General features: G+C 49.5%; 1 protein-coding gene across 1 annotated transcript; it reads right to left on the bottom strand.

Moving 5' to 3' along the window:
- On the bottom strand, positions 1-27,909 carry RAB40B (RAB40B, member RAS oncogene family; the record flags this gene model as incomplete). Its single annotated transcript, XM_079905897.1, has 6 exons — positions 1-917; positions 1,806-2,028; positions 2,728-2,805; positions 3,642-3,702; positions 5,225-5,285; positions 27,768-27,909. 6 exons carry the CDS (start codon positions 27,907-27,909, stop codon positions 646-648), a joined length of 837 nt encoding a protein of 278 aa, XP_079762023.1. The 3' UTR covers positions 1-645.

Genomic DNA, 27,909 nt, shown 5'->3' with positions numbered 1-27,909 from the left:
TAACCGTGCTGTGGTATGTTCGCTGTAACTAGAGATATCTTTGGCATTTTCTTCCCTTAGCTTCATAACTCATGGAACATCTTGTACAAAAAAATGTAGATTTACAGAAAAATATGCATATAAATCACTTATTAATCCCAAAACGTAGTAAATAACATAGCAAAAACTCGATCAAATCCATTTCATACACAAGCTGGACAGATCTGTTGTGCCTAATCTCTAACTTATCTGTGGCATTTTATAAATTAGTGCTTTGACATTAAAAATGTTTACAAAAAGGCCCTGCGTAACGTCAAAGACTCTAATTTCTCTCTCCATCCTTGCTTTTCATTCTCTAGAATTTATACTCATCACACGCATGTCACCATTCTTATAAAAAGCACTTATTTTAAGAAAAAAATTGCACTGCAATCATGATCTAAGTAGCATTCAGAATTCCATGTTACCAAGAGAAGGTCGTCCCTTTATAAACACACGTCTGAAACAAGAGCCCCACGCCTGTCCACGCAGACATGTCAGGTATGCAGGGTACCGGCCGCAGTTTCATTGCTCAGGGCCGCGTGGTCACCGTGACATTGGCGGGTGTCTGCATCCAGAGCGGCCTCCTGCCTCCCACCTGTGCCACTCCTCTGCCTCGCGCCCTCCTCAGGAGACTTTGCAGCTGTTTCTGGTGCAGCGTTTGGGGGGGCTCTGGGGAAGGTGGGCGGCCTTCGCTTTTCGGAGGCTGGTCCTCTTGTGGCTGGAGCTGGTGGCGAGGGAACAGGGGCGGCCGTGCATCACCCTGGCATTCAGGCCGCTGGCCATCGAGAAGGACTTGAGGTGGCTCCTGAGGGCCGTGGGCAGTGGCAGCCTGTCCACCAGGTGCACGGGCGTGCAGGACACCACTGCCCGGCAGCACAGGTCCTGCAAGCTCAGTACTTGGGAAAGAAAAGAAAACCTATTTCATTTGTGTTGTCCTGGGCACGGGGCCAACACAGGGCCAGCCACACACCTGTCCGCCCTCCTCTCTGGGACTCTGGGGCAAGATGTCCCACCCTGTGCCCACGTGCAGTGATTGGAGGTGGATGGTCCTGCTTTCATCACCTTAAATCCAGTTTGTCCCCAAACTTGAGACCCCCACCATCTCTCCCTCTATGTCTGAGAGGTGAGTGGACTGCCCAGCGATGGCCAATGAGGTCTCCTCAGGCCTAACGTGACCAACTTTTGGGGTCGGAGACCAAGAGCTTCAGGAGACGTGCTTCCCCAACTGAGTAGCTGACACCAAAAACGTGTTATCAGCTTTATCAAGATGTATTGGAGAACACACCAGAAAAGCAAATGCTGTCATTTATGTTTCACCTACATCGTTCGTTCTGTGAGTCAGGGTCCCTGCTCAGATAGGGGCTCCCAGGGGCCTGCTGGGAGGAGGAACGGCATCTCACCCCTGATGCAGTCGGGATACCCCTCAACCCCTGGAGGATCAGACAGAAGAAACACGACCCAGGGCTTTGGCTCCTTTTGGAATCAGGGTCCTAACAAATAACATTCATAACAGTGCTTCTCAACTGGGGGCGATTTTGACTCCCCAGGACGTTTGGCAAAGTCTGGAGACATTTGTGGTTTTCACAAATGGGGGCAGGGAGACCAGGGATGCAGCTCACCCACAGCACACACGGTGCCCCCACCAGAGGACACTCCATCCCAAATGGCACTAGTGCCAAGCGGCAGAAGCCCTGATTTCGGAGAATGGAGACAGTGGCCCGGGGAATGGGTCCTGGGAGGCTGAGCACTGGCGGGGCTGCAGGGTGGACTGGACGGACACCTACCCTTGCTTGGCCTCCAGAGCCGGTCCATCCCATGCCGCAGCAGCACAATCCTGGCCAGCTCCATAAAGGACTCAGTGACGTTGAAATTGCACAGCGGGCTGACCTCGAAGAATGTCACACCCAGGCGCTCCGCATAGGCCTGGGCCTGTTCCGTGGGGACCTGCCGCTTGAAAGCCAGGTGCAGGCGGTTCCCCACCAGGATTTTAGGGACCCCCGGGGCGTGCTAAAGGGTGACAGAAGGGCAAGGAAAGTGGGTCACGTGCAGGCTTTGTTGTTGGTACCATGGGTGTCCGGGGTGAATGGTGTCCACTCAGAACCTCAGAATGTGTCCTTTTTTGGAAAGAGGGTCTGTGCAGATGTAATTAATTAAGATGGGATCTTGGGGTGGACCCTAAATCCAGTCACTGTGTCCTTATAAGAAGTGGAGAGGACATAGGACACACAGGGAGGAGGCCACGTGATGGTAGAGCAGAGACAGAGAGACACGTCCACAGGCCAAGGACCAGGGCCTGTCGGCAACACCAAAAACTGCAGGAGACGGGAAGGATCCTCCCTCGAGTGTTTGGAGGAATCGCGGCCCTGCCGACACCTTGCTTTTGGACTCTGACCTCCAAAACTGAGAGAATACGTTTCTGTTGTTTTCAGCCACACAGTTTGTGGTGCGTTGTTACGGCCGCGCCAGGACACTCACTCAGTGGGTGGGACTGACCACTCCACGTCTCCACTGGCAGTTGGGCCGGTCAGGGTGCCAGCAGGCAGCAGCCTGGTCACCACCTGTCAACCTACCTGACTGCACGCAGGGCCTGATCCTGTGCTGGGACATGACGCGTCCTCCTCCCTGTGGCTGGAGCCTCGTGCCCTGGCCGCCCCAGCCCGCCTCCCCTCACAGGGCCACATGGACGGAGCCCTGGCCATGTCATACCTCATTGATCTCCTTAATCCACCGGTCGATGCCATCAAAGGACCAGCGGTTTGCGATGTCGTAGACCAGGATCACACCCTGGGGGAGGCACAGTCACTTGTGGCAATGCAAGCCACTCAGGCACACACTCACAACCAGCTAAATAGCCATTTTACTTATGTTAACACAAAACATATTATTTCGATTTGTCTGCCAAATGTAGCAGTTATATGATCACTTCCAGTGATATTTCATAAGCTCATTGATAAACCCTCAAATGTGAATGTGAGCTGGGGACTGGAATTCAATTCCCCACATTCACGAGCTGGTCCAGGGACACGGAATGCGGGGGTACTTCAGAGCCCACCCACCTGGACGGAGGGCTCTCACATACGTACAGACACACACGCACATGAACACGGTGCACACACAGCCCACATGCCTGCATATTTATGTACACACGTGTAGATGCATGTGCCTACACACTGCTCGTGCACACGTACATACAAATGTAACACATGCACACACACATCCCTGATGCAGAGGGCTTGGGAGCCACCAAACAGTCCAGGGCACACTTTTTAGACTCTGGCATCAATTTGTATGTGAGCTAATTGCCTTGTCCTCCAAGTATCCATTAAAGAACATTCCAAAAGTCATTATTCAAAGTCACTTTGAGGGACTTCCCTGGTGGTCCAGTGGGTAAAACTCCGTGCTCCCAATGCAGGGCCCCGGGTTCGATCCCTGGTCAGGGAACTAGATCCCACATGCATGCCTCAACTAAGATTCCGCATGCTGCAACTAAGAAGCCTGCATGCCACATCTAAGAAGCCCGCGTGCTGCAACTAAGAGCCAGAGCAGTCAAAATAAATAAATTAATTAAAAACAAAAAAGAAAAACAAAGTCAACTTGACCTCCCGGTTCAGGGGTGTTACCTGTGCGCCCCGAGAGTAGGAGCGGAATATGGTACAAAATCTTCCCTGACCCGACGTATCCCTGGAAAAGATGTTGGAAGTCTGTAAGAAGAAATCACTGCTTCCCGACGACAAGGTTTTTGAACTCGGGAGCCAGAGCAAATGCATTTTACAATTGTCAGTTGGTGGCCATCCCACAGAAAGTCCGAGCCCCCAACAAGACATTGGGCACCTTATCCCTGGAGAGATCTGGACATTGGGATGTCCTTTTGGGCTCATTCTCTTTTCTAATTATTTAAAAAGTCAACTAGAGAAAATAGCGATGGGTTTCAACATAATAATTCTGACATTTCAATAAGTCTAATTTAAGTTTTTAAAAAGTTGTTTAATTTGGAGATAAAGCTATGTAGTAAGGAATGTGAGTCTACACTGGGGGAGAAATAGGCCAAAGGATTTGGTGGGGTCACTCCACTTCCAATTAACTCTAAAAGATCATGGGAATCCCCTGGCCAGTCCAGTGGTTAGGACTCCTGGCTTTCACTGCCAAGGGCGTGGTGGCTTCAGTCCCTGGTCAGGGAACTAAGATCCCACAAGCCGTGTGGCACAGCCAAAAAAATAAATAAAAATAAAAGGTCACATGAAGTCAGCCCTGTGGATGCATCCCTATGTTCATCAATACAAGGAAGTGACCCGGGGGTGCATTAACGAGGATAAAGAAGAATAGTACTTCCGGGATTGACTCTGCCCTGTGTGGGGGAATTTACTAAGATGGACCACCAGGACCAGGCAAGGGGGCTTCGTTTTAGATGCCAAGGAAAAAGGAGCAGCTGTTACACCAGCTTTCTGAGTCCCATACAAGTTTGGGTTGAGAGGGGAGCCCTCAGGAGGTCCCCGGGGAGGGAGGAAGGGAAAAGAGACTTGAGAGTCAGCAGTGGGAAGGGACAGGGTCATTGAGGGGACATCGTGGAGAGAGGTTTCCTGGCCCAGACTTGGGGGCTGACTGCTCCTGATTAGGGGCAGATGGGGGTGGGAGAAGGGGCTCCAGGCCACTGCAGACACTTGTGGCTTGGGGAGAGATTTGGCATGGTCAGACGGGAGAAGGGAACCATGCAAGTGACCATGCAGGTGGTCCAGGAGAGGGGATGACACAGGGGCTAGTAACAGTGGTCAGGAAAACCACATGGGTTGGGGGCAACTCAGGGATTAGTCACAGCAGGAAAACCCTAGTCCCCCATCCCCGGAACTGGAGGGGCAGGGGTGTGACCAGAGTCTCAGAGCCAGGGCTGCCTGGAGTGGGGACCAAGAAAGAGACCCAGGCCAGAGCTAGGCGACACCCTGACCTCTTGCCCTCCTACCCTCCACCCTCCGTCCTGTTGATCTTGGTCAGGACACACAGCCCCTCTGGGCACTAGAGAGGCAGAAGCAGAAGCACATCCACATGCTCTGGACAGACTCCAAGGCCCACACAGATCTCATCTTCCTCGGGGGGCACTAGGTCAGGCTGGGGCAGAAGCAGTGGATATTCCCACAGGTGGTACCAGAGCCCCTGAGGGCCTGGACAGACCTGCCCTGTGCTCAGGGGCCGGGCAGAACCCCTGACTCACCAGAGCTGCAGCTTCACCCGCCGGCCGTCCAGCAGGATGGTGGTGGTCTTGTAGTCGATGCCTGTGAAAGAGGGTCAGGGGGGCTTAAAGCAAAGCACTTCCACAGTTATGCTCAGGTAAAAGGTGCAGATAAGAGAAACTCTCTCACGCTGGGGGAGAAAGGACTACCTACCGGTGCAGATCCAGGACTCACAGAGACGCCTGGACTGGGCCCTGCTCGGACCCTCCCCTCGCCCACCGGCCTCGCCCACTTGCTCTGTGGAGCGGGGCCTCCAACCTCCCTCCACTCCTCCCGCACCACCACTGCCTCCAGCTCAGCGCCCAGGCCCCGCCGCTGCCCAAAGGGTGGGCAAGCAGGAGCCCCCTGAACCGTTCAGCAGCTGGCTCCACGCATGGCCTGCTGGCCCTGGGTCTGCCGAGTGGCAGCCACTCACACACCCTTGTCTCCGCTGGACTCAGGGCTAAAACACAGACATAGTTTCCCCCAAGTTATCACACTAAGAATGTAAAGTAAAAACGTGTAGAATATGAAATTAGGTATGAAGTATTATCTCAACTATGCAAAGACAAAATGTGTGTACGTATGTGCACAGGGGTGATGAAATAAAATTCATGTTTTATGGCCAAGACAAGAAAAACTTAAACGTAAAAAGGTTTTCTGCCCTTACGGGCCTCCTGGCTCCCCTTTAGTGTGTATTGTGCATCTGCATTGACCAGACCTCCTTAGGAGACAACATTCCTTCTTAATTTTGTAAACCGTCAGGATGACCTGCTTAGCACTTGATAACTCCTCAGGAGATAACCTTCCTTCCTAATGTTTAAGGGGTCACGATGACCCAGTTTTGTTTTGGAGGAGCAGACCCGGATTGTAGAAACTGTCAATATGTCATCTGATGTATATCCTTTTGTCTCAAAAACGTATATAATTGTACTTTGACCTCTGACAGTTTTCAGAGCTTTCTGAAAGACTGTCTCCCAGGTTATAATCCTCAGGTTGGTGCAAATAAAAATTTCCATTCCTTTCTTAGACCAACTATTGATTAATTTTTTCGTCAACATGCATGGCGTAGTTGGCAGGATATCAGAGACACCCACCAGAGGATACCTGGGGTCTACCCTAAACTGGTGCTCGGTACTAGCCCTTTGAGCCCCACCTGCTTCTTGGAACTCTTCAGGTGTTCCGGTGAGTTCTTCTGATATCCAGGTCTTATTATTTAAGTGATGATCCTACAAATTTTTTTTCAAGCTTTTTCGTACTTAAGACTTGGAGTCTTAAGGGGCACCAGTGCATTTCCTTGTCAGGGTCCTAGGGGGATCTAGGCAGGAGGCCCCGGGAAACATAGGTGGCTGGAGTTTCGTTAAATTTAGCTTAAATTAAAAACGAACAAAACAAAAAAACAAGTTGATATATGGTCTGAGCAAATGGTTTGCCCAGTGAAACAAGAGACAGCTTGCTCAGCCCCAAGAACAAGGAACACCTGCTCCTTCTGGCCACAAGGTGTCCTCAGGTGACTGAGAACCTAGTGGAAGTGTCTGAGGATCAATTTTTCAGATGTGTAGCAGTACTACAGCAGATCCCACTACAACAATTAAGTAAATGCTGCTCTTCCAGGGACGCAGGAGATAAAGGCTGATCACCTAGTGCTCCAAGCACCCACAGCGGTTTTAGATTGTCAGAGGGAGAAACCAAGACATGTAAAAGAGCTGAACCGACCCTAGCGCAATTCCTTGGAGAGCTAGACTCAGAAGCAGCACCCACAACCATACTGTCCTCAGAAAGTTGTTCAGATCATTATCTTTTCTCTGAATTAGGCAACCAAATTGATAATGGGAAATTGTGCTTCAAAGGTCAAACAGCTCCTGAATGGACAGCCACCTATGGGGATACCAGCTGGGTTTATATAGAGCTGATGCTTGCAAGTGCTTACCTAACTGGGAATCAAAGGAAATCCTGCCCTGAAATGAGCAAGCTGGGATTCTTTTTTGGCATTCCAAACTGATTTTTCCGTGAACAGTCAGAAGAAGCCAGCAGAGGGTAATTTCTTACCATGTCAGTCAGTCTCCTGGACCCCTGCCCACAGGGTCTACTGGAAACAAGAGTGATAAGAGCTTTTCTTTTTTCTAAAATTGGATTAGCAGCAGAAATTATTTGTAGGGCTATCTTCTTGGATCCTTTGAATTGGAAAGACTCCTAAATATTTGTAGGGCTAGCTTCTTGGATCCTTTGAATTGGAAGGACTCCTAAATTGGAAAGCTCTCATCTTAAACTATTGTACCTATTTTAATTGGTATGCAAAAGCCCCAAAAGGCTTCAAAATTCCAAAATAGCCTCATTGAAGGATTTGTTGTAGAAGGCTAATGAAAGATTGATCATATAAAAGGTACCTACAATAAAAGACTATAAAACTGCCATAACTACTACTCTATCCTCCTTTTTTTAATTTTTATTCATTTATTTATTTTTTGGCTGCATTGGGTCTTCGTTGCTGGGCACGGGCTTTCTCTAGTTGTGGCGAGCTGGGACTACTCTGTCACGGTGCGTGGGCTTCTCACTGCAGTGGCTTCTCTTGTTGCGGAGCACGGGCTCTAGGCGCACAGGCTTCAGTAGTTGTGGCACACGGGCTCAGTAGTTGTGACACACGGGCTCAGTAGTTGTGTCTCGCAGGCTCTAGAGTGCAGGCTCAGTAGTTGTGGCACACGAGGTTAGGTTGCTCCACGGCATGTGGGATCTTCCCAGACCAGGGCTCAAACCCATGTCCCCTGCATTGGCAGGCAGATTCTTAACCACTGTGCCACCAGAGAAGTCCCTAAATGGTTATCTTTAGAAATGGGACCACCTGAGGTTATAGGTGAGCCTCTTGGGGTCAAAGGTTGAACTGAGGGCCATAGTTAAAGAATTTCTTAAACCCAAGGAAGATCCTCAAAAGGTTTTGTAAATGGATTACCAAGATGGGAGGCCACAGATCTGTCTAAGCCTGTGACCATAGCTGATATTCAGAGCCTGATAGAAAAAAAAAATTTTTTTTGGCCTTCTCCTCTAAGCTAAATGAAGGAAAGAAAAACATTCCGACAGAGGTGGATGAGTGTGTCGGTACTTTGATATCATTTAGGTGGCCACCCAATTATCTGAGGAATTAAAAACAGCTGTCCTTGTTTTAGAAATCTAGTGTTTACAGGACCAAAGGTGTGGCTCCAGAAACAGCCCTAGGCCCACCAATCCTTTTACCACTCCCATAATCTCCCCTATTTATCTTAAGAGGCTGTAAGTAAAAAAAAAAATCTGGCTTTAAGGGAAGAAAGAAAATCCTCCTAGGACAACTTGCATTTTTCCTCCTCTGCCTTTGAGATAGAAATGTTCTACCCAGTCTTCTCCAGGAGCTCTTATGCAGGCCATCTTCTTTAATGCAAATTTCAGGAAGGTAACTTTTTTTTTTGAATATTAATTTAATTTAATTTATTTTTGGCCGCGTTGGGTCTTAGTTGCGGCACGTGGGATCTTCATTGGGGCAGGCGGGATCTGGTTGCGGTGTGCAGGCTCTTCGTTGTGGCGCGGGCTTCCCTCTCTCTAGTTGTGGCACGCGGGTTTTCTCCCTCTAGTTGTGGCACGTGGGCTTAGTTGCCCCGCATCACGTTGAGATCTTAGTTCCCCGACCAGGGATTGAACCTGTTTCCCCTGCATTGGAAGGCAGATATTTTACCACTAGACCACCAGGGAAGTCCCTCAGGAAGGTAACTCTTATCCAAAGGAAAAAACAAAAGAGGGATAGGTAATTTGGAACCTGATTTGTCAAGGGCAATACAAATCTTAAATGTCTTTTCCATAAATATTAGTAAAAAGGATTTAGCCATCTAAACAGGTGACCTTGATTTGTTCCATCTGCAAGAAACCCAATTTGAATCCAACATCTTTTGTAACTTACGTGTTTTACATTATTGTACCTGATTCATGGTTGAAACTCTGGAATGGGAACTGGGGTCTCTGTTTGCGTCTGCGTGTTTGTACGTATCTGTAAATGTGTGTGTTGTAGACGTGTGGCATTGCCAAAATTAATTAATTGGCTTAAAGGATAATAAGCACTTATACAAATACTCAGAAATATAAAAGGAATGAACCCAAATGAACTTCAGGATCACATGATCTAGGGTTAGTTTTTAATGAATGAAAACAAGTTTGAGTTTATTGGTTTAATTATAAAGACATCTTTTTTTTTTTTTTTGGCCACACCACGCGACATGCGGGATCTTAGGTCCCCGACAAGGGACTGAACTCGCCCCACTGCAGTGGAAGTGCAAAATCTTAGCCACTGGACCACCAGGGAAGCCCCAATACAGACATACCTTTAAAGTCATCAACATTACGTATATACTATTTTGTATGTAGGTTTACCAGAAATCAAATAAGATTGTATAATTCCTGTCACAAAATTTGTCAACAAGAAAAATAACCAGATGTGATGAAACTTTCAAGCAAATTAAATGTAAACGAGATAAGAGCTTTCAGGTGAACTCTTTAGGAATAATTATGTTTTAGGACTGTCTACTTAAAAGTAGTTTCTCCAGATTTTTGGCAGTTTTGATTACACTTTATGTAACTTATAAAGTGATGGTTTCTTTCCTTTCACATTGTGTATCACCTACTCCTACTAAGATAATGATATCTAAACAAATTGAAACTATTGATCACATCTACAGTTCTCCATAAATTAATGAACATCCACGATGTACATCCTTCCTCCCCAGGTGGAAATTAACCTTCACACAGAAGAATCAGGGATGGGGTGTACGTGGGGAGCAGCTCTGGGGAGAAGGAACAGTGGAGAGAGTCCAGAATGGCTCAGCCTCAGGATCTAGCCTGAAACCAGGCCCACCCCTCAACCTGTCGGTTACATAAGGCCACAAACTCCTTTTTGCTTAAGCTTCTTTGAGTTGACTTTTTTGTTTGCACCAAAAAATGCCCTGACAGAAAACCCATGAAAGTACAGTGACTGTAGAGAGTGACAGAGGAAACCTGACACACAAATTCTGGAAAAGCTGCGGAAGATACATTTTAACATCTTCCCAAAGCAGAGCACAATGCCTCCCACACCCCAGAATTTCACTAATAGTGAACATGTATTTAAAAGAAAATCTACAGGAATTCCCTGGTGGTCCAGTGGTTAGGGCTCTGCCCTTTCACTGCTGAGGGCATGGGTTCAATCCCTGGTCAGGGAACTAAGATTTTGCCGCATAGTACGGCCAAAAAATAAAAGAAAATCCAACTCAATGATAATGATCTAACTATTAACATTCAGGACCCAAACTGAACTCTGACTCTGGTGGTTGTTCCCACCAGGACAGCCCTGCCGGGTCACCTGCCCTCGGCACACTGCCCCTGACACCCAGGACCCTGAGGCACCCTCCCAGAGCCGCGTGTGCTTTGGAGACCCAGGGCCACTCCGTCTCCATCAGTGTTACTGTCCTTTAGAGCTGCAACCCGGCCTACTTCCCTCCATCTATGCAGCTGTGAACTCCCATGGAAGGCCCCTCCTTTGAATTGGGGACAGGGCAGAGCAGGGGAGGTTCGGGGGTGGGAGATAAAGCTTGAAAAAACACTGCCCACCCTCACCCCCCATTTGATCTGTAGGGTGGAAAATGGGAATGGAGATGGGCTAGCCCCCTGGGGACCCCACAGGTCCCCCACATAGCACTGTGGAGACCCTGCAGGGAGAAGCTCTGTGATGCGTGGGATCAAATCCCAGTCCTGACGACCAGCGGCTTCCTCCCTCTCCCTGTGCCTCAGTTTCCCTGACAGCTCACGTCTGGTACCTGCCGCCAGCAGTGACCTCAGCTCAGCACAAGCTCCATTCTTCCCCAGGCCTTTGGGTCCCAGGATAAACCCTCTGTCTCAGCTGTACCTGCCACAGAGAAGCCCCCAAATTCTACCCATTCACGCCAGGTTCGAAGTCCCATTGGGAGAAGAGCCTCTTTTTTCATACACTTATTTATTGAACCGTTTTATGTTCCTCCTGTTATGTGTTTGCTCTGTTCCTATTTATTGTATTTCCTCTTCTCTGTTACTTCATGTTTTTGACAGTAGTGTTGTCAGTGTTAGGGTCAAAAGGTGTAATGCACATTCGCACATTCGCTGCACTTAGCTAATTCACCAAGAACTCTGTCCATCAAAATAAAAATACACAAAAGCTCCTAGAACAAAGCCTGTTGGAATGTTCACTGAGTGAGTCAGGACAACAGAGACAAGAAGAGAGATAATTTTAGCCTGAAAAACAGCAAATGTCAAATGCCAAGACACTCCCTACACTTTGAGGCCACGTGATGTGTAAATAATCTATTTCAGCTCATCCAGCACCTGCCGAATTCTATCTCCTAGAACAAGAGGACGCAAACATGTAAATACTGGTTAAGTATCATTGACAAACATATTCATCATGAGGACCTGACTTTTGAGAACTTGTCTTATGTTGAATTAAAGTATCAGAAAGCAGGGTGCTGGCTGCCAGGGGCGGGGGAGGGTCCAGGTTTCCATTTGGGGGGTGAGAAAAATGTTCTGAAATGAGAAAGTTACAGAGTCGTGAATGTACCAAATACCACTGAATTGTTCACTTTAACATGGTTAATTTTATACTATGTGAATTTCACCTTAAAAGAATGTATATACATATGTGCTATCCAGAGACGGACCCTGGCCTGGCTTCCCAGATCAGAAGGACACTTTGTTGGGAGATGTTGGGGTGCCGCGCAGGACCAAGGGGGCGGGAGGGCTGCATAATGGGGCTCAGGATGGGAGAAGCAGGGAGGCCCCAGGGCTGAGGTACAGGCCCAAGCTTCACCCATGGCCAAGGCCCAGAGCCTGCCCCTGCAGGGCTGCCTCCCGTTTCTAAATGGTTCTAAAAGTGAGTCATGCATTTTTTTTCTTTTTGGCCGCGTGGCATGTGGAATCTTAGTTCCCTGACCAGGGATGGAAGCCATGCGAAGCGCAGAGTCTTAACGACTGGACCCCCAGGGAAGTCCTGCAGGTCATGTTTTAAATGGGCATTTGAAGTGTGTTCATCATATGAGAATCATACACAGAGAGCAGTTACTGAAATCAGCACCAGTCCCCCTCCTCTTCAGAATCTACCCCACCTCCTTTTTGAAAAGGAAAGTATGTTCCCTGCATGTTTCTCCTTGCTGGTTTTTCTCTGTGAAATAGCAAGGCCATGTGACCCAGGTGCTTCCAGGCTCCTCGTGGCCTGGCTGCCCCAGCTCATCCACACAGCTCCCAGCTCTTAGCTGCCTGAGCCGCTCACTCCCCACGCTGGGGGCTAAACCCTCCCACACCCTCCCTGGCAGGGACGGGACCACTGTCACACCTGCCTTGTTCCCTAACGGCCTGTGTCTGTGCTGAGCTGCTGCGTCCAGGTACCCTGTGAAATCCCACAGCAAGGACAAGCCCCACCAACCAGATACCGGCGGGACCTGGCACATCATCCCCCATGAGTGAAACTGGGGAGTAACCCAGAGCCTTCCCTAACCATCGCTCGGGTGTGGCCAGATGATAGCCCCCTCTTTCCAGAGCTCTGACACCTCAGAGGGTCCCAGTCCCTTCAAATTGCAGGGCTGCCCCTGCCAGGTCTCGAGGTCACCCTGAACCTGGACTCAGGCTGGGGTAGGAGATAGATGGGCCCCAGGCTGAACAGTTTCTCCCCTGTGGACAGAAACTCCATAAAAGCAGGATGATGGAGGAGGCTGGGCCCTGCCCAGATAAGAGATAAAAGACCACATATTCCTCATTCTTGAAGTTAAGGAGACCTCCCTGACTACACATGCACAGAAAGCCTCCTTGGAGGTCAAAAAGGGAGGGGGCGCCACCCCATAGTAAGTGATGTCAACTACCCATAGGCCTCTTCGCTAGAATCCATCTTGGCTAAGAGATGCGCGTGCACGCACACATGGGAAGACCCTGAGATAAACCAAATATAGATTCAGAACCAGGCAAAGCAAGATTGCCAAAGGAAACCTGGAAGAAAGGCCCCATAAAAGTGATTCAAACTACCACAACGGCGCAACTCTCTCTGAGCCCGCCCGTGTGTCTATCCACAGGTACTGTACTATTTTTCCTCCTAATAAACACTTTACTTGCCTCACTACTTTCCATCTCTATGTCTCTATGTGGCAATTCATTTCTACACAGCAATGGGTCAGGGCCTTGTCACTGTCCATTGGTCCCTGGTGGTCTGGTGGCTAGGATTCAGTGCTCTCACTGCCACTGCCAGACCTCAATCTCTAGCCAGGAACCGAAATGCTGCTTCAAGCCGCTGCAGGCTGAGGCCACCCGAGATCAAGGCCACCAATAGGGTTCAGCGGTCAGGCCAGAAGGGGCCTCCCCCCGCCCTACTTTGGACAGCCCAACAGTCTGGGTGACACTGCCAGGGAAAGCATTGCCATCCTCCATGAAAAAAAAGGGCGGTGGGACTTCCCTGGTGGCACAGTGGTTAAGACTCTGCGCTCCCAATGCAGGGGGCCCAGGTTCAATCCCTGGTCAGGGAAGCAGATCCCACATGCTGTAACTAAGAGTTCGCATGCTACAACAAAGGAGCTGGTGAGCCGCAACTAAGGAGCCCACAAGCCACAACTAAGACCCAGTGCAACCAAATTAAAAAAAAAAGGGGGGGGTGCATCTTTGATTTTAAAGAGCAGTTTTCTGATATCAGCACCCCTTTTTCCTGCCTGTCCCACAGTGGGGGCCCTGCAGGCTCTGCCATCCACCACCTCCAGTCCGGGCAGCTCTGCTCACTTGGGTGGTCAGCCCCCAGGTGAGCTGTGTCAGGGAAGCAGAGCTTTATTTTCAGTAGCACCCCTGTGCAAACACATGCAACCACGGAGGTGCCACGTGTCTTCAGAAGGAGCCCGAGCCCCTGCTGATTCAATCTCCTACTTTCATCCCTTGGGAGCAGCAGAGGCTGAGACCACCTGCTGTGTGTCAGGGGAAGGAAAGGACCTCACTGGAACCACACAGGGAGGCTCTCGTCACTGGTTGTGATCACAACCAGCTGAGCAACTGTCCCAAAGCTGGACGGCAAACCAGGCCACCTGTCCACGCTCTGGAGGACAGTTTCGGACGAGCTGCCCTGAGCTTGGAGAACCCATGCCACCTTCTCTATCAGCCCGAAAGATGCAGGGACCTCATTTTATCTTCAGTAACTGTGGTCTCAGGACACTAAATGTAAGAGAGGGTGAGAGGTTAGACAGACACCTATGCAAGATCTGTATGCTAAAAGCTATAAACCACTAATAAAATAAATCAAAGAAGATCTAAATAAGTGGAGAGAAATACTGTGTTCATGGATTGATAGATAGATAGATTGATAGTTAAGATGGCAGTTCTCACCAAATGGATCCACAGATTCAGTCTCAAAAACCCTAGCAGGATTTTTCGGGGCGGGGGGGGGGGGCTAGAAATTGACAAAGCTGAATTTTATTATTTATTTATTTAAAAAAAATTTTTGGCCCACCTTGCGGCTTGCGGGACCTTAGTTGCTCAACCAGGGATTGAACCTGCAACCCTCTGCAGTGAAAGCACAGATTCCTAACCACTGGACTGCCAGGGAATTTCCAAAGCTAAATTTTGCATGGAAAGTTAAAGGAATTAGAATAGTCAAAACAATTTTGAGGGCTTCCCTGGTGGCGCAGTGGTTAAGAATCCGCCTGCCAGTGCAAGGGACACGGGTTCGAGCCCTGGTCCTGGAAGATCCCACATGCCGCAGAGCAACTAAGCCCGCGAGCCACAACAACTGAAGCCCACGCACCTAGAGCCCATGCTCCCCAACAAGAGAAGCCACCGCAATGAGAAGCCCGCACACCATGACAAAGAGTAGCCCCCACTCACCTCAACTAGAGAAAGCCCGCGTGCAGCAACGAAGACCCAATGCAGCCAAAAATAAATAAATAAAATTAAAAAAAATTTTTTTTGAACAAAAGGAACAAAGTTGGAGCACTCACATTACCCAATTTCAAGACTTACTATATATTTAAAGTAGTCAAGACAGTGTGATACTGGCATAAGAATACACAACAGAAAAATGGAACAGAACTGAGATGAGAAATAAAACCACACAAATATGGCCAACTGATTTTTTTTTTTTTTTTCTGTACACGGGCCTCTTACTGCTGTGGCCTCTCCCGTTGCGGAGCACAGGCTCCGGACGCGCAGGCTCAGCAGCCATGGCTCACGGGCCTAGCCGCTCCGCGGCATGTGGGATCCTCCCGGACCGGGGCACGAACCCGTGTCCCCTGCATCGGCAGGTGGACTCTCAACCACTGCGCCACCAGGGAAGCCCTGGCCAATTGATTTTTGTTGTTGTTTTTTTTAAAGATTATTTATTTACTTATTTATTTTTGGCTGTGTCGGGTCTTAGTTGCGGCACGTGGGGTCTTTGTTGCGGCATGCAGGATCTTTAGTTGTGGCATGTGGGCTCTTTGTTGCAGCGCGAGGGCTTCTCCCTAGTTGTGGCATGTGGTTTTTCTTTTCTCTAGTTGTGGTACGCAGGCTCCAGGGCGGGTGGGCTCTGTAGTTGTGGCGCGGGTTCCAGAGAGCATGGGCTCTGCAGTTTGTGGCACACGGCCTCTCTAGTTGAGGCACGCGAGCTCAGTAGCTGTGGTGTGTGGGCCTAGTTGCCCTGTGGCATGTGGGATCCTAGTTCCCTGACCAGGGATCGAACCTGCGTCCTCTGCATTGGAAGGTGGATTCTTTACCACTGGACCACCAGGGAAGTCCCTGGCCAAGTGATTTTTGACAAAGGTACAAATCAGTGCAATAGAGAAAGCATACACTTTTAAAAATGGTGCTGTAACATCTGGGCATCCCTACGCAAAAGTAGTGAACCTCAGTCCATACCTCATGTTATATAAGAAATTAACTCAGGGAGGACTTCCCTGGTGGCGCAGTGGTTAAGATCTGCCTGCCGATGCAGGGGACACGGGTTTGAGCCCTGGTCTGGGAAGATCCCACATGCCACAGGAGCAACTAAGCCTGTGCGCCACAGCTACTGAGCCTGCACTCTAAAGCCCATGAGCCACAACTACTGAAGCCCATGCTCCTAGAGCCCGTGCTCCCTAACAAGAGAAGCCACTGCAATGAGAAGCCCTCACACTGCAATGAAGAGTAGCCCCCGCTCACCGCAACTAGAGAAATCCCTCGCGCAGCAATGAAAACACAACGCAGGCATAAATAAATAAATATTTTTTCAAAAAAGAAATTAACTCAGGGACTTCCCTGGTGGTCCAGTGGGTAAAACTCCATGCTCCCAATACAGGGGGCCCAGGTTCGATCCCTGGTTGGGGAACTAGATCCCTCAAGCATGCCACAACTAAGAGTTTGCATGCTGCAATTAAGAGCCCACATGCCGCAGCAAAGATCCCGCAAGCCGCAATTAAGACCCAGAGCAGCCTAAATAAATAAATAAATAAATAAATAAATAAATAATAAAAAAGAAATTAACTCAAAATGGGTCACAGTCATAAACGAAAAACTAAAACTTCTATAAGAAAACACAAAAGAAAATCTTTGTAACCTTAGGCAAAGGGTTCGGCAATGATTTCTTATATACAACACCAAAAACATGGTCTATAAAAGAATAAATTGATAAATTGGACTTCTTCAAAATTAAAAACATCTGCTCTTTGAAAGATACTTAATAAAATGGAAAGAAAACCCACGGACTGGGAGAAAATATTTGCAAAACACATTTCTAGGGCTTCCCTGGTGGCACAGTGGTTGAGAGTCTGCCTGCCGATGCAGGGGACACGGGTTCGTGCCCCGGTCCGGGAGGATCCCACATGCCGCGGAGCGGCTGGGCCCGTGAGCCATGGCCGCTGAGCCTGCGCGTCCGGAGCCTGTGCTCCGCAACGGGAGAGGCCACAGCAGTGAGAGGCCCGCGTACCGCAAAACAAAAACAAAAACACATTTCGAATAAAGGACTTGGATCTAGAATATATTTAAACATCCTCAAGACTAGGTAATAAGAAAACAAGCAACTTAAAAAAATTGGGGGGGCTTCCCTGGTGGCGCCCTGGTTAAGAGTCCGCCTGCCGATGCGGGGTACACGGGTTCGTGCCCCGGTCCGGGAAGATCCCACGTGCTGGTCCGGGAAGATCCCACGTGCCGCGGAGCGGCTGGGCCCGTGAGCCATGGCCGTTGAGCCTGCGCGTCTGGAGCCTGTGCTCCGCAACGGGAGAGGCCACAACAGTGAGAGGCCCGCGTACCGCAAAAAAAAAAAAAAAAAAAAAAAAAAAAAAAAATTTTAATGGGCAAAAGAGTTGAAAGACACTCACCAAAGAGAATACCACAAAGATGGCAAATGAGCACAGGAAAAGATGTTCAACCTCATTAGTTGTTAGGAAATGCAAATTAAAATTACAATGAGAGATCACTGCACACCTATTAAAATGGCTAATACTGAGAAAAACAAAATTAAAAAATACTGACAATACCAAGTGCTGGTGAGGACACAGAACAACTGTACCTTTCATAGGCTGTGGGTGGGAATGAAAAATGGTCGGGTCAATTTGGAAACAGTTTGGCAGCTTCTTTTTACTTTTTTTAAATATTTATTTATCTACTATTTATTTATTTAGGCTGCAATGGCTCTTAGCTGCATCATGCAGGATCTTTAGTTGTGGGATGTGGACTTCTTTAGTTGCAGCATGCATGCGGGATCTATTTCCTCGACCAGGTATTGAACCCGGGCCCCCTGCATTGGGAACACAGAGTCTTACCCACTGGACCACCAGGGAAGTCCCTGGTTTGGCAGTTTCTAATGAAGTTAAACATACACGTCATATGACCCAGCAATTCCACTCCTAGATATTTACCAAGTTCACACAAAACACGTATGCAACTGTTTATATCAGCTTTACTCACAGATTGCCAAAGACTGGGAAGCACCCAGACATCCCTCCAGGGATGGTTGGACAGCCCGCTGTGGTCTGTCCACCCGCTCAGGAGGAAGAAAAGGTGAAATTGTGCACAACACAGAGGGATCTTAGAGGCTCGTACCAAGTGCAGAAGCCAGCCCACACGCTGTGGGAGCCACTCCACGACCTTCTCAAGGGCAGACCACAGAGCCGAGGACAGATGGGTGGTCTGCAAGGCAGGGGTGCCATTCCTGCCCCAGGGCCCAGCCAATGGGGCAAGGGGCCGACAGGGGCGAGGGGTTCCAGGCCTGAGGCTGTGAGAAGAGGGGCTCCCACTGGGGCCTGGGTCCCAGCTCTTCCTCAGGAGAAGGAAACTGTCCATCTTGGGAATGTCACTACCTGTACTGGGTTGAATAGTGTCCCCCGAAATCCATGTCCACACGGAACCTATGAATGGAAACTTTTTTGGAAATAGAGTCTTTGCAGATGTCATCAAGCTGAGGTCACACTGAGTGAGGGTGGCCCCCCATCCAGGACTGTCTTGATAAGGATTTGGAGGCAAACAGGGAGAAGCAGAGATTGAGGGGATACTGCCACAAGCCAAGGGACGGCAAGGGTACCAGCAACACCTGAGCTGGAAGGCTCAAGGACAGAGCTTCCCCGGGAGTCTTGGCGGGGGCGGGGGGGAGGGCAGCCCTGCTGACACCTTGATTTCGGACCTCTGACCTCCAGGATGGGGAGAGTGTGCGTTTCCGTTGTTTTAGGCCATCCCCCACTGCCGCCCCAGTTTGTGATAGTTGTGAGAGCAGCCCTAGGAAACGATGCACCATCAACAGCAACATACCTCCTCCCCCCACGGCCCCCTGTGCTCCCTGTGCTCCGGACGGTGCTCCAGACAGAAGCTCAGGGCCCCGCAGGTCTGACAACGTGGGCTTTTGCCTCTCAGACACCAGGCCAACAGGACACCATGGCCACTCAGCAGTGGTCTACCTTCTAGATTTTACTTCCAGATGGAGTTCGTCCACCTGAGAGAGAATTTAATATTCTTCACACTTATCAATTTATTTTTCCTGTTAATATAATAACTTTTAACCTTACATATCAGGGTCAACTAGAGTTTAATATGTGTAGTTACGATTCTACCTCTGTAAACTTTTTTTGCTTTTATTTTTAATCAAACAAAATGCCAGTCACCATAAGATTCAAATTCATGAGTAAACTCAGCTGAGTCACATTTAGGGGAGGGTAATCCATTAATTATTAGCTTCAAGAGGTTGGAATACACAACTCATATAAACAGAGAAACAGCCTGAGTGTCACTTTGGCTGAGGAAACCCCAGGATCAACAGCTTTATGGCACGGTCTCCCAAGAGATGGCCAGCAGCAGGTGGTTTCGGGTGGGAAAGGCCGGCATCTGGAGAAAGATTAAGAAGCCAGGCACAGAGTCCCGGGGCCGGAACTGCTGTGATCGGCTGCCGGGCACAGCACAGATGCCAGGACAGGTACCTTCGAAGACTGGGGGCCCTGACGTTTTCCATCTCTTGATTCTAGAAGCATGCCGATCTCTCTCTCTACCCGCCAAGTCTTAGAAAACAAGTCACGCTGTAAGGTCCCATTAACCAAAATCCCAGGTCTGTCGCACTCAAGTCAGAAGTCCCCACAGCAGCCTGAAGGTGACAGGCGCCTGGGTACCAGATTCTAGACTTTGCAACATGTTAAAAAGAGGTTAAGACCTGGAATGCCAAAACCACTTAAGAAAATACAAACCACAGGGCCAAATTCTCAGAAATGTAATTGATTACCATTAGGAAGTCCCCAAAAGGCAAAGCATGCTGTGGCAAAACTAAGACCACCTAAAAAGACAAGTTGTTCATATTAGCAGACTGATGAAATGCTGGAGGCATCTTAAGCCAGAGCGGCGCAGTCAGACCAGGTTCAGGAGCCCCTGGAGGCCCCGCAAACGGGTGGGTGGACAGGCAATCTTGGTCCTGGAGAGAAGGAGGGGGAAGGCAACCAGGTCAAGTGGGGAATTTGGTTGAGGCCTCCGAGGAGGCAAGCCCACTTCTGAAGAAGGTAAACCCTGAAGTTGTCACTGAAGCTATTATCTTATATCAGGACCCCTTTCAATTGTCTTGTTTGTGGATCTGACAAAATCTACATAACGGATATTTTTAGGTCCAAACCCCTCGGGTGCTGCAGCTCTTCTGCTTTTGCTTATACACAATTCACTCTCTGTAGCCAATGAAGCTAAAGAAGCCTGGAAAGTCTGAAACAAAGGTCCAAAACAATCTCTTAATGTGAAGTAAACCCACAGCCTGCAAATGCTTGGTGACACACCAGCCACTTCCCCATGCCTTGCTGCTTCTCTTCACCCCACACAACCAGCCACATCGAACCTGAGCTCCTGGGCCAGCAAGGAGTGAGCAGGTGCGGCTTGGCAGGACCCAGGCAGGACCTCGGGGCTGTGCCTGCCCAGCCGTGCTCACCCTGCAGCCACTCAGGCGTCCTGTGCCAGTGACAGAGGACACAAGGGGTGGTGGGTGGGCCTCTGGCCCCAGTAGCTGAGTCTCTGTCTGGGAGGAACCTGGGCTGGCCGGTTCTGAGTCCCTCCCTGCCTGTCCCCTGACATCAGGTTCGCCTTGGGCTGGGGGCTGCAGGGGTTAGAGGTGAGACTAAAGGGACCGTCACCACCGCAGAAAGGAGACCCCACAGGACACAGGGGAAGTAGGGCTGATTCAAGGGCTTTTAAAGAGAAAATCTGATATAAATGCAATTTTATCATTTTCAAATACATGGAAGTATTTATGACATAATTTAAAAAACCCAACGCATTAAATTTATTGAGTGCTCACAAGTGGTACCGAGGGAGGTGAAGGAGTTACACCAAGAAGAAGTAGGATAAAACACGACTCGACTCTCAGTTCAAACTTGAAAGTGATGACTTTATAAATCGTGTTTTGAATCTTAAAGTGGTTGCCCAGGAAACTGGCAGAGTAGCTTTAAGCTGCCTGCAGCAACTAGAAGGCAGCGGGAGAGTGCGTGAATCTCCTGGTGGAAAGACTGTCAAAGGTAAAGAGAAAGGACAAATAACCTGTCTCACGAGATGATTCTTCTATACTCTCAATAAGTGGGTGTTATTATTTTTATCTCTTGGCAAAAATGAAACTGAGAAAGAAAGATGGGATCTTCCTGCTGGGAAAAGGAAGCTGGAGAAATAGCCAAAAGAGAGTAGTCGGGGAAACAGTGAGTCTCCTGCTGGGAAAAAAACTAGGAGGCGAGAGATTGCAGCCTTTGGTGTCAGTTTGATCCACTTTCCTCTCCCATCACTAATGAAATGAACAAAATGTAGAAACTCGGCAATCAGGGAAGGAAAGGGTATGGACCTGGTGCCGGGAACACCCCAGATGGAGCCCAGGGGAGACCCAGGATTAACAGAAGGCAGAGCCCAGCTGCTGAGGGTTTCTTTCTTTCCTTTCTTTTTTTTCTTTTTTACATCGTGAAGTACCGAGCTGATCTCCCTGTGCTGTGCTGCTGCTTCCCACTAGCTAACTACTTTACATTCAGCAGTGTATATACTCGATGCTACTCTCACTTCACCCCAGCTTCCCCCTCCCACCCCATGTCCTCAAGTCCATTCTCTATGTCTACATCTTTATTCCTGCCCTGCAACTAGGTTCATCAGTACCTTTTTTTTAGATCCATATATATATGCATTAGCATACGGTATTTGTTTTTCTCTTTCTGACTTACTTCACTCTGTATGCCAGACTCTAGGTCCATCCATGACGCCTTCTTTCCACTTCTGCCTGGAGCAGGACTTTCGAGGGGAGAGGAGGCGGGACTGGGCACCAACCCACTGGACAGAAGTGAGGCTCCGGGGCCAGCAGGGGCCCGGCAGGACCAGGAGTGTGCACGTCACCCGTGGGAGGGGAGGACAGCTCCCTGGGCAATGGACCACCTGGCAAGGGGTCTGCGCAGCCCACACTCCCCCTCCTGCTCCTCCCGGAGCTCAGGTTACAGGACAGGGTCAGGAACCCAAGGGCCCCTCCCTCCATGAGTAGGCTGAGAGGAAAACAAAAGGTCCAGCTTGGAGAAGCCAGGCCTCACCAGACTCTGTCAGAGCACAGAATACGTGCAGGCGGATCTGCCTGGGTGTGAGCAAGACGCAGGGAAATGCAGCAGCGCCACCTGCAAGCACTGGGCAGACCCACCTGCAAAGGCGAAAGCATGCAGGTGGGAGGCTGTGTGGTCCTTGGGCCGCGACAAGGGTGACAGAGCAATGCTGGGAAAGGGGGTCTCCCACTGCATATCTACTTGGCAAAAAATGTGTCTTGACCCCTTCCGCCATCCCTCATCCCAGCGGGATGGCAGCCACCAACATCAGAGGTAAGACGGTGGAGCCTCAGGGGACAGCCCCACCCTGGGACAGGCAGAGACTTGTTCAACACACCCAGAGTCCCTGCCATGAACACCCATCATTTACTTGGACTGTGTTAAAATGAAGGGCTTCTGTTCTTAGAAATACTATTAATGGGGTGAAAGGCAACACAGACAAGCGTAGATACTCACAATACGTATTTCTGACAAGGGATTCACAGCCAGAATACATTTTTCAAACACTCCTACTGACCAGTAAAATAAACTCAACCTAATGAAAAATGGACAAAGGTGTTCAATCTCATTAGTCATCAGAAAAATGCAAATTCAACTACACTATACTTTCCAGACCAGTAAAATACTGACCAGTAAAATAAATTCAACCTATGAAAAACGGACAAAGGTGTTCAATCTCATTAGTCATCAGAAAAATGCAAATTCAACTACACTATACTTTCCAGAACGGCTAGAATACAAAACAGCAAGAACCAAACGTTGATGTGGATGTGGGCAAACAGAACTCCTGATCTTTGCAGTGAGAGCGTAAACTGAAAACAATTTTGGAGTATCTTCTTAAGTTAAACATATGCATACCATAATACTCGGCCATCCCAGGTTTAGGTCTATTCTGACAGAAACGCATCTTTTATACTCTAAAGACGCACAGTGGGAATGTTCACAGCAGGACGAATCACAACAGCCGGAAACTGGAAACCACAGAAATGCCAACCCCAGCATGATGGGTAAATAAACAGATCACAGTACGTTCACACCAGGGATATCATAAACCTTCCACAGCCATACACAACCCAGGAGAGTCTCACACAACAGGAGCAAGAGAAGCAGTCACATTACAGCTCTCACTTTTACACAGAATGGACGAGACAAAAGTGGCCCATGTTGTCAGAAGCCAGGCCAGTGGTGACGTTGCAGGGTGTCATGGCTGGGGGAGGGCTGGGGGCCCAGGGGCCTGTTGGTGTTGTGCTTCCTGGGTACTGGTTGCATGGGCGTGTTAGCTTTGTGAAAATTCACTGAGCTATGCAATTATAATAGGTACACTTACCTATATGTAAATCATACCTCCATAAAAAGTTTAAAAAGGAAGGGAAAAGAGATAGAACCTAACTTAAAAGGAAATATGACCCCAGGAGCAGAAGGAAATTCATCCCAGTTACTTCATGCAATGGAACAACCTAATAAAAACATGCTGTTGGTAAAATAAGAGTTCAAAGGAGAGTTTTTGTTTGTTTGTTTTTGCGGTACGCGGGCCTCTCACTGTTGTGGCCTCTCCCGTTGCGAGGAGCACAGGCTTCGGACACGCAGGCTCAGCAGCCATGGCTCACGGGCCCAGCTGCTCCGTGGCATGTGGGATCCTCCCAGACCGGGGCACGAACCCGTGTCCCCTGCATCGGCAGGCGGACTCTCAACCACTGCGCCACCAGGGAAGCCCCAAAGGAGAGTTTTTAATCTAATGAATTTTTAAAGAATTCTTTAAAAATTGAAAAAAAGGAAAATTGTAAAAGTAAGGAAAAATTAGACACCAAAAGGACATCAATACTGAATTAACAAATAAGTTAGAACAGCTAGAAACAGTTTGCTAAAATAAAAATTACCAATAAATAGGAAAGACTTGAGAGTACCACAGAAATGCAGAGAGAAAGACAAAAAGAACAAGGCACTTAGAAGACATGAATGGAGGACAGATAAAAACAGCCCAACGTAAGAATAATCAGTGTAGTAGGCAGAGTAATGGCCCACCCAAAGAGATCTGTGTCCTAATCCCCAGAATTTGTGGATATGTTAGGTTACATGGAAAAGGGGAATTAAGTTTGCTAGTCAGGGATGAATTGGGAGATTGGGATTGACATATATACACTAATATGTATAAAATAGATAAGTAGTAAGAACCTGCTGTATAAAAAAATAAATAAAATAAAATTCAAAAACAAAGTTTGCTAGTCAGGTGACCTTAAATTACAGAGATTATCCTGGATCACCCATCGGCCCCAATGTGATCACAAGGGTTCTTAAAAGTGGAGTGGGAGGCAGAGAGTCTACATCAGAATGAGGAGATGGGAGACATCTGCTGGCTCTGAAGGTGGGGGAGGACCCACAAGCCAAGAGACACAGGCGGATTCCAGAAGCTGGAAAAGGCAGGAAAACAGACTCACCCCTAGCACGTCCAGAAAGGAACGCAGGCCTGCCGACCTTGATTTTAGCCTATGAGACTGTGTTGACTACCTACCCCCAGAACTGGAAGAGAATAAATTTGTGTTGTTTCCAGACACTAAGTTTGTGGCAATTTGTCCAGCAGCCACAGGAAACTAATATAACTGGTGTCCCTGAAATAGAAACACCAATAAATGTAACAGAAGATGTTTTAAGGACATAAAATAAATTTCCCTCAAATTAAAAAAGAAATATGAAAATTGAAAGAGTACTCAGTGTACCAGGAGTTCAAAATGAAGCATTCAGCTCTGAGACATGGTCTGGTTAAGCTCATGAAATGAAGCAAGAAGAAGGAATCCGTCAGAAATTCATGAAGAAAATGCAAATCACCTACATGGGAAAAAAAATCAGCTGACTTCAGGCTTCCCCACATCCAATGGCAGAGGGCTGTGGAGCAATGCTTACAAAGGGTTGAGGGAAAGAAAACAGAAGCTAAGAATATTACACCCAACCAAGATATTGTTCAAAGATAAGAGTCAATGGACAGACACTGTCAGACATGAAAATGCGCAGGTAATACTCACGAGCCCTTCCTGAAAAATGATTGAAAATGAAATTAGCTAATTAGACAGCAAAATAAAAGGACTATCGGTGAGCACAGAGTTCTCTGAAATGTTGAATTAACACTGAGCAACTGTGGGCACTGTAGCTACGATACAGAATTGGGTGTTAGGAACCTGGGCAACGTGAATATAACAGCACAGGCCGAAAACTCAGGCGGCGGGTGGAGGGGGATGGGTCGTGAGACTGAAATGCCCTCACCTTTCCCGCCAGAAGCATGCACATTGTTTCAAAGTGAAACGTATCTTTAAAATAATAATGATGATGATTCCAATTTCTTACAATTTTTCATAATCTCTTTTCTTAATCCAAGAAGAATCTTTCCGTAAATCAAAAACCCACATAGGGCACATCTATCATACCGGGTCTTTTCCGCAGTGTCTCAAGCCAAGCTGATAACAAAACCTTTCGTGGAAAGTGTCTTTTTAGCCTAAATCCTCCCTCTGTGTCAAGGAAAAACCTTGGGAAGAAAGCGCTAACTAGTTGTTAGCAGTCTTGGTTCAGCACATAGAACGAAAGTAATGAAGCAGAAGCACCAAGCCTCTGCTCACACCAGCCAGAAGGACCTCCTTTTATAAACATCTGTCTACATTCCTCCTATTTGCCCCTGCACTGTTCACCTACTACAGAACAGAAAACGCTCCACAGCCTGTTCCCCCAAACATACACAGCGCTTTATTTGCTGAATGTTTTGTTACTCCACCTCTGGCCCATCCATTCACTGAGCCCCAGGCCCAGAGGACACAGCCGTGAAGGAAACAGACACAGTCCCCACCTCCCACCCCGTTGAAACCCAGCGCTGCGCTGTCCAGCAGAACTCTGCCGTCTCACAAGTGGCTGCCCAGCACTTAAAATGTGGCTAATGCACACTTTTAATTGTATTTCATTTTAACTACGCGTGCTTTAAATGTAAAAAGCCACACATGTGGTTAATGGCATCATCTTGGACGACATGGTTCTAGAATCAGAATCTGCATTTTCATAGGACTGGGGAGGAATCTTACTATGCACTGCAGTGTGAGGATGGATCCAGGTTTTCACCATCAGCTCATGCCGCCCATCTCGAACCTTTCCCAACTCAGTTTGCCACCCACTGTCTTCTCAATCCTACCCTGCCTGATCAGGACAGGAAGCACCCCCAGGCTGGCTTGAACATTAAGACTCCAGTCCCTGGGCTGCCCTTTTCGGCTCCCCAGGAACCAGACTGCAAGCCCAGGAGCAGCAGCGTCTGTTGGAAATGTGGCTCCCACCCCTGAGATGACAGCTCAAAGGTTTCCTTCCACAGCCACTCATTCTGCACCATCCAAGCAGCCTGTGGTGGGTAAAGACCTGTGGGACCGCAGGACACCTGGTTGTCCTCCCACCTCCTGGCCCAAGTTCCTGCCCACGCACTCTCCTCTTCGCCCCGCTTCTTTTCCTCTTAATGTCCACTCCCTCTCAAGGGCTGCTGCTCTCAAACTACAAACTTCGGGGACCCCCTGCCGGCTGCCCTCTGGGCGCTCTGGCTTCCCCTCACCCTGGAACCCACTCTCCTGCACTCTCTGTCGGTGCTTCCCTTCCTGCGCCCCAGGTCACGCTCCCTAGGGTCACTTGGGTTCCTTGCCCTCCCAGGCCTGTTTATCAGCGCAAGGAGCCCCTCTACACGTCACCTTGGAGAAGCCTCAAGACTTGTTCTCTGCGCCTTCTCTCCCTCCCCTTCCAACCGACCCACGAGCAGAGCCACCACCTGGGAGCCTGCACCCGCTGCGCTCCGATCCCACGCTCCTGTCCCCTCGCGCCAGCGCCGTACCCTCCACGCGTGCTTTCCAAACTAGTCGCGCACAAGTACGGCCTCCCTGCGGGGCAGCCCGGAGCAGCCCTGCAACCCCCTCTCCCCAAACCCGGGCTGCATGGCGGCACGCTCTCCTCCGCCTAGCCGTCACCCCCAGATCGGGAGGACCCCAGCGCCCTATCCAGCCGCTCGCTCCCGCCGCACGCGCTGCGTGCGCCTGTCCCAGCCCCACCCCCATGAGCTGCCTGGGTCCCCCACGTCCGGGGTTGGGCAGGGGGTGCAGCCTGGGCTGCCCGCGTAGTGCGGGCGGGATCCAGGCAGAGCCTGGACAGCCCTGAGCCCGGCGCTCCCTTCCCCGGGTCCGCGTCCCCTCTCTTCCCCGGTCCCCGCGCGTTCCACCGCCTCTCCTCCCCGCGCCTCCGCGACCTCGTTTTCTCTCCCAGGCCCCGCGACCCGCGTTCCCCTGGCCAGCCGAGCGCTCCCCTGGCCCGCCGAGCGCTCCCCTCCGGGACCCCGCGCCTCCCCGGCCTCCCCGGCCTCCCTTGCTCCCGTCTTCGGCTCCGCTCCCCGGGCCCGCGTCCCCTCTCCTCCTCAGCCCCCGCGCGCTCCCCCGACTCCTCCACTGTCCTCCCCGGCCTCGCTCCCGGACCTGCGCCCCTCTCCTGCCAGGTCCCCGCGCGCTCCACCCCGACTCCTTCCCGGCCCGGTGCTCACCCGCGGGGTGACCGTACGGGGACTCGGCCGCACCGTCCTGCAGGCTCGCCAGGATCTCGCCCTTGCCCACGTCGCTATCGCCCACCAGCAGGAACTTGAGCAGGAAATCATAGGCGCGAACCGGGCTGCCCCCAGTGCTCAT

This window comes from Stenella coeruleoalba (genome assembly GCF_951394435.1).
Source record: "Stenella coeruleoalba genome assembly, chromosome: 19".
Classification (NCBI taxonomy): Eukaryota; Metazoa; Chordata; class Mammalia; order Artiodactyla; family Delphinidae; genus Stenella; species Stenella coeruleoalba.
Note: the sequence above shows the minus strand (reverse complement) of the source record. Positions and strands in the feature narration are given on the sequence as shown.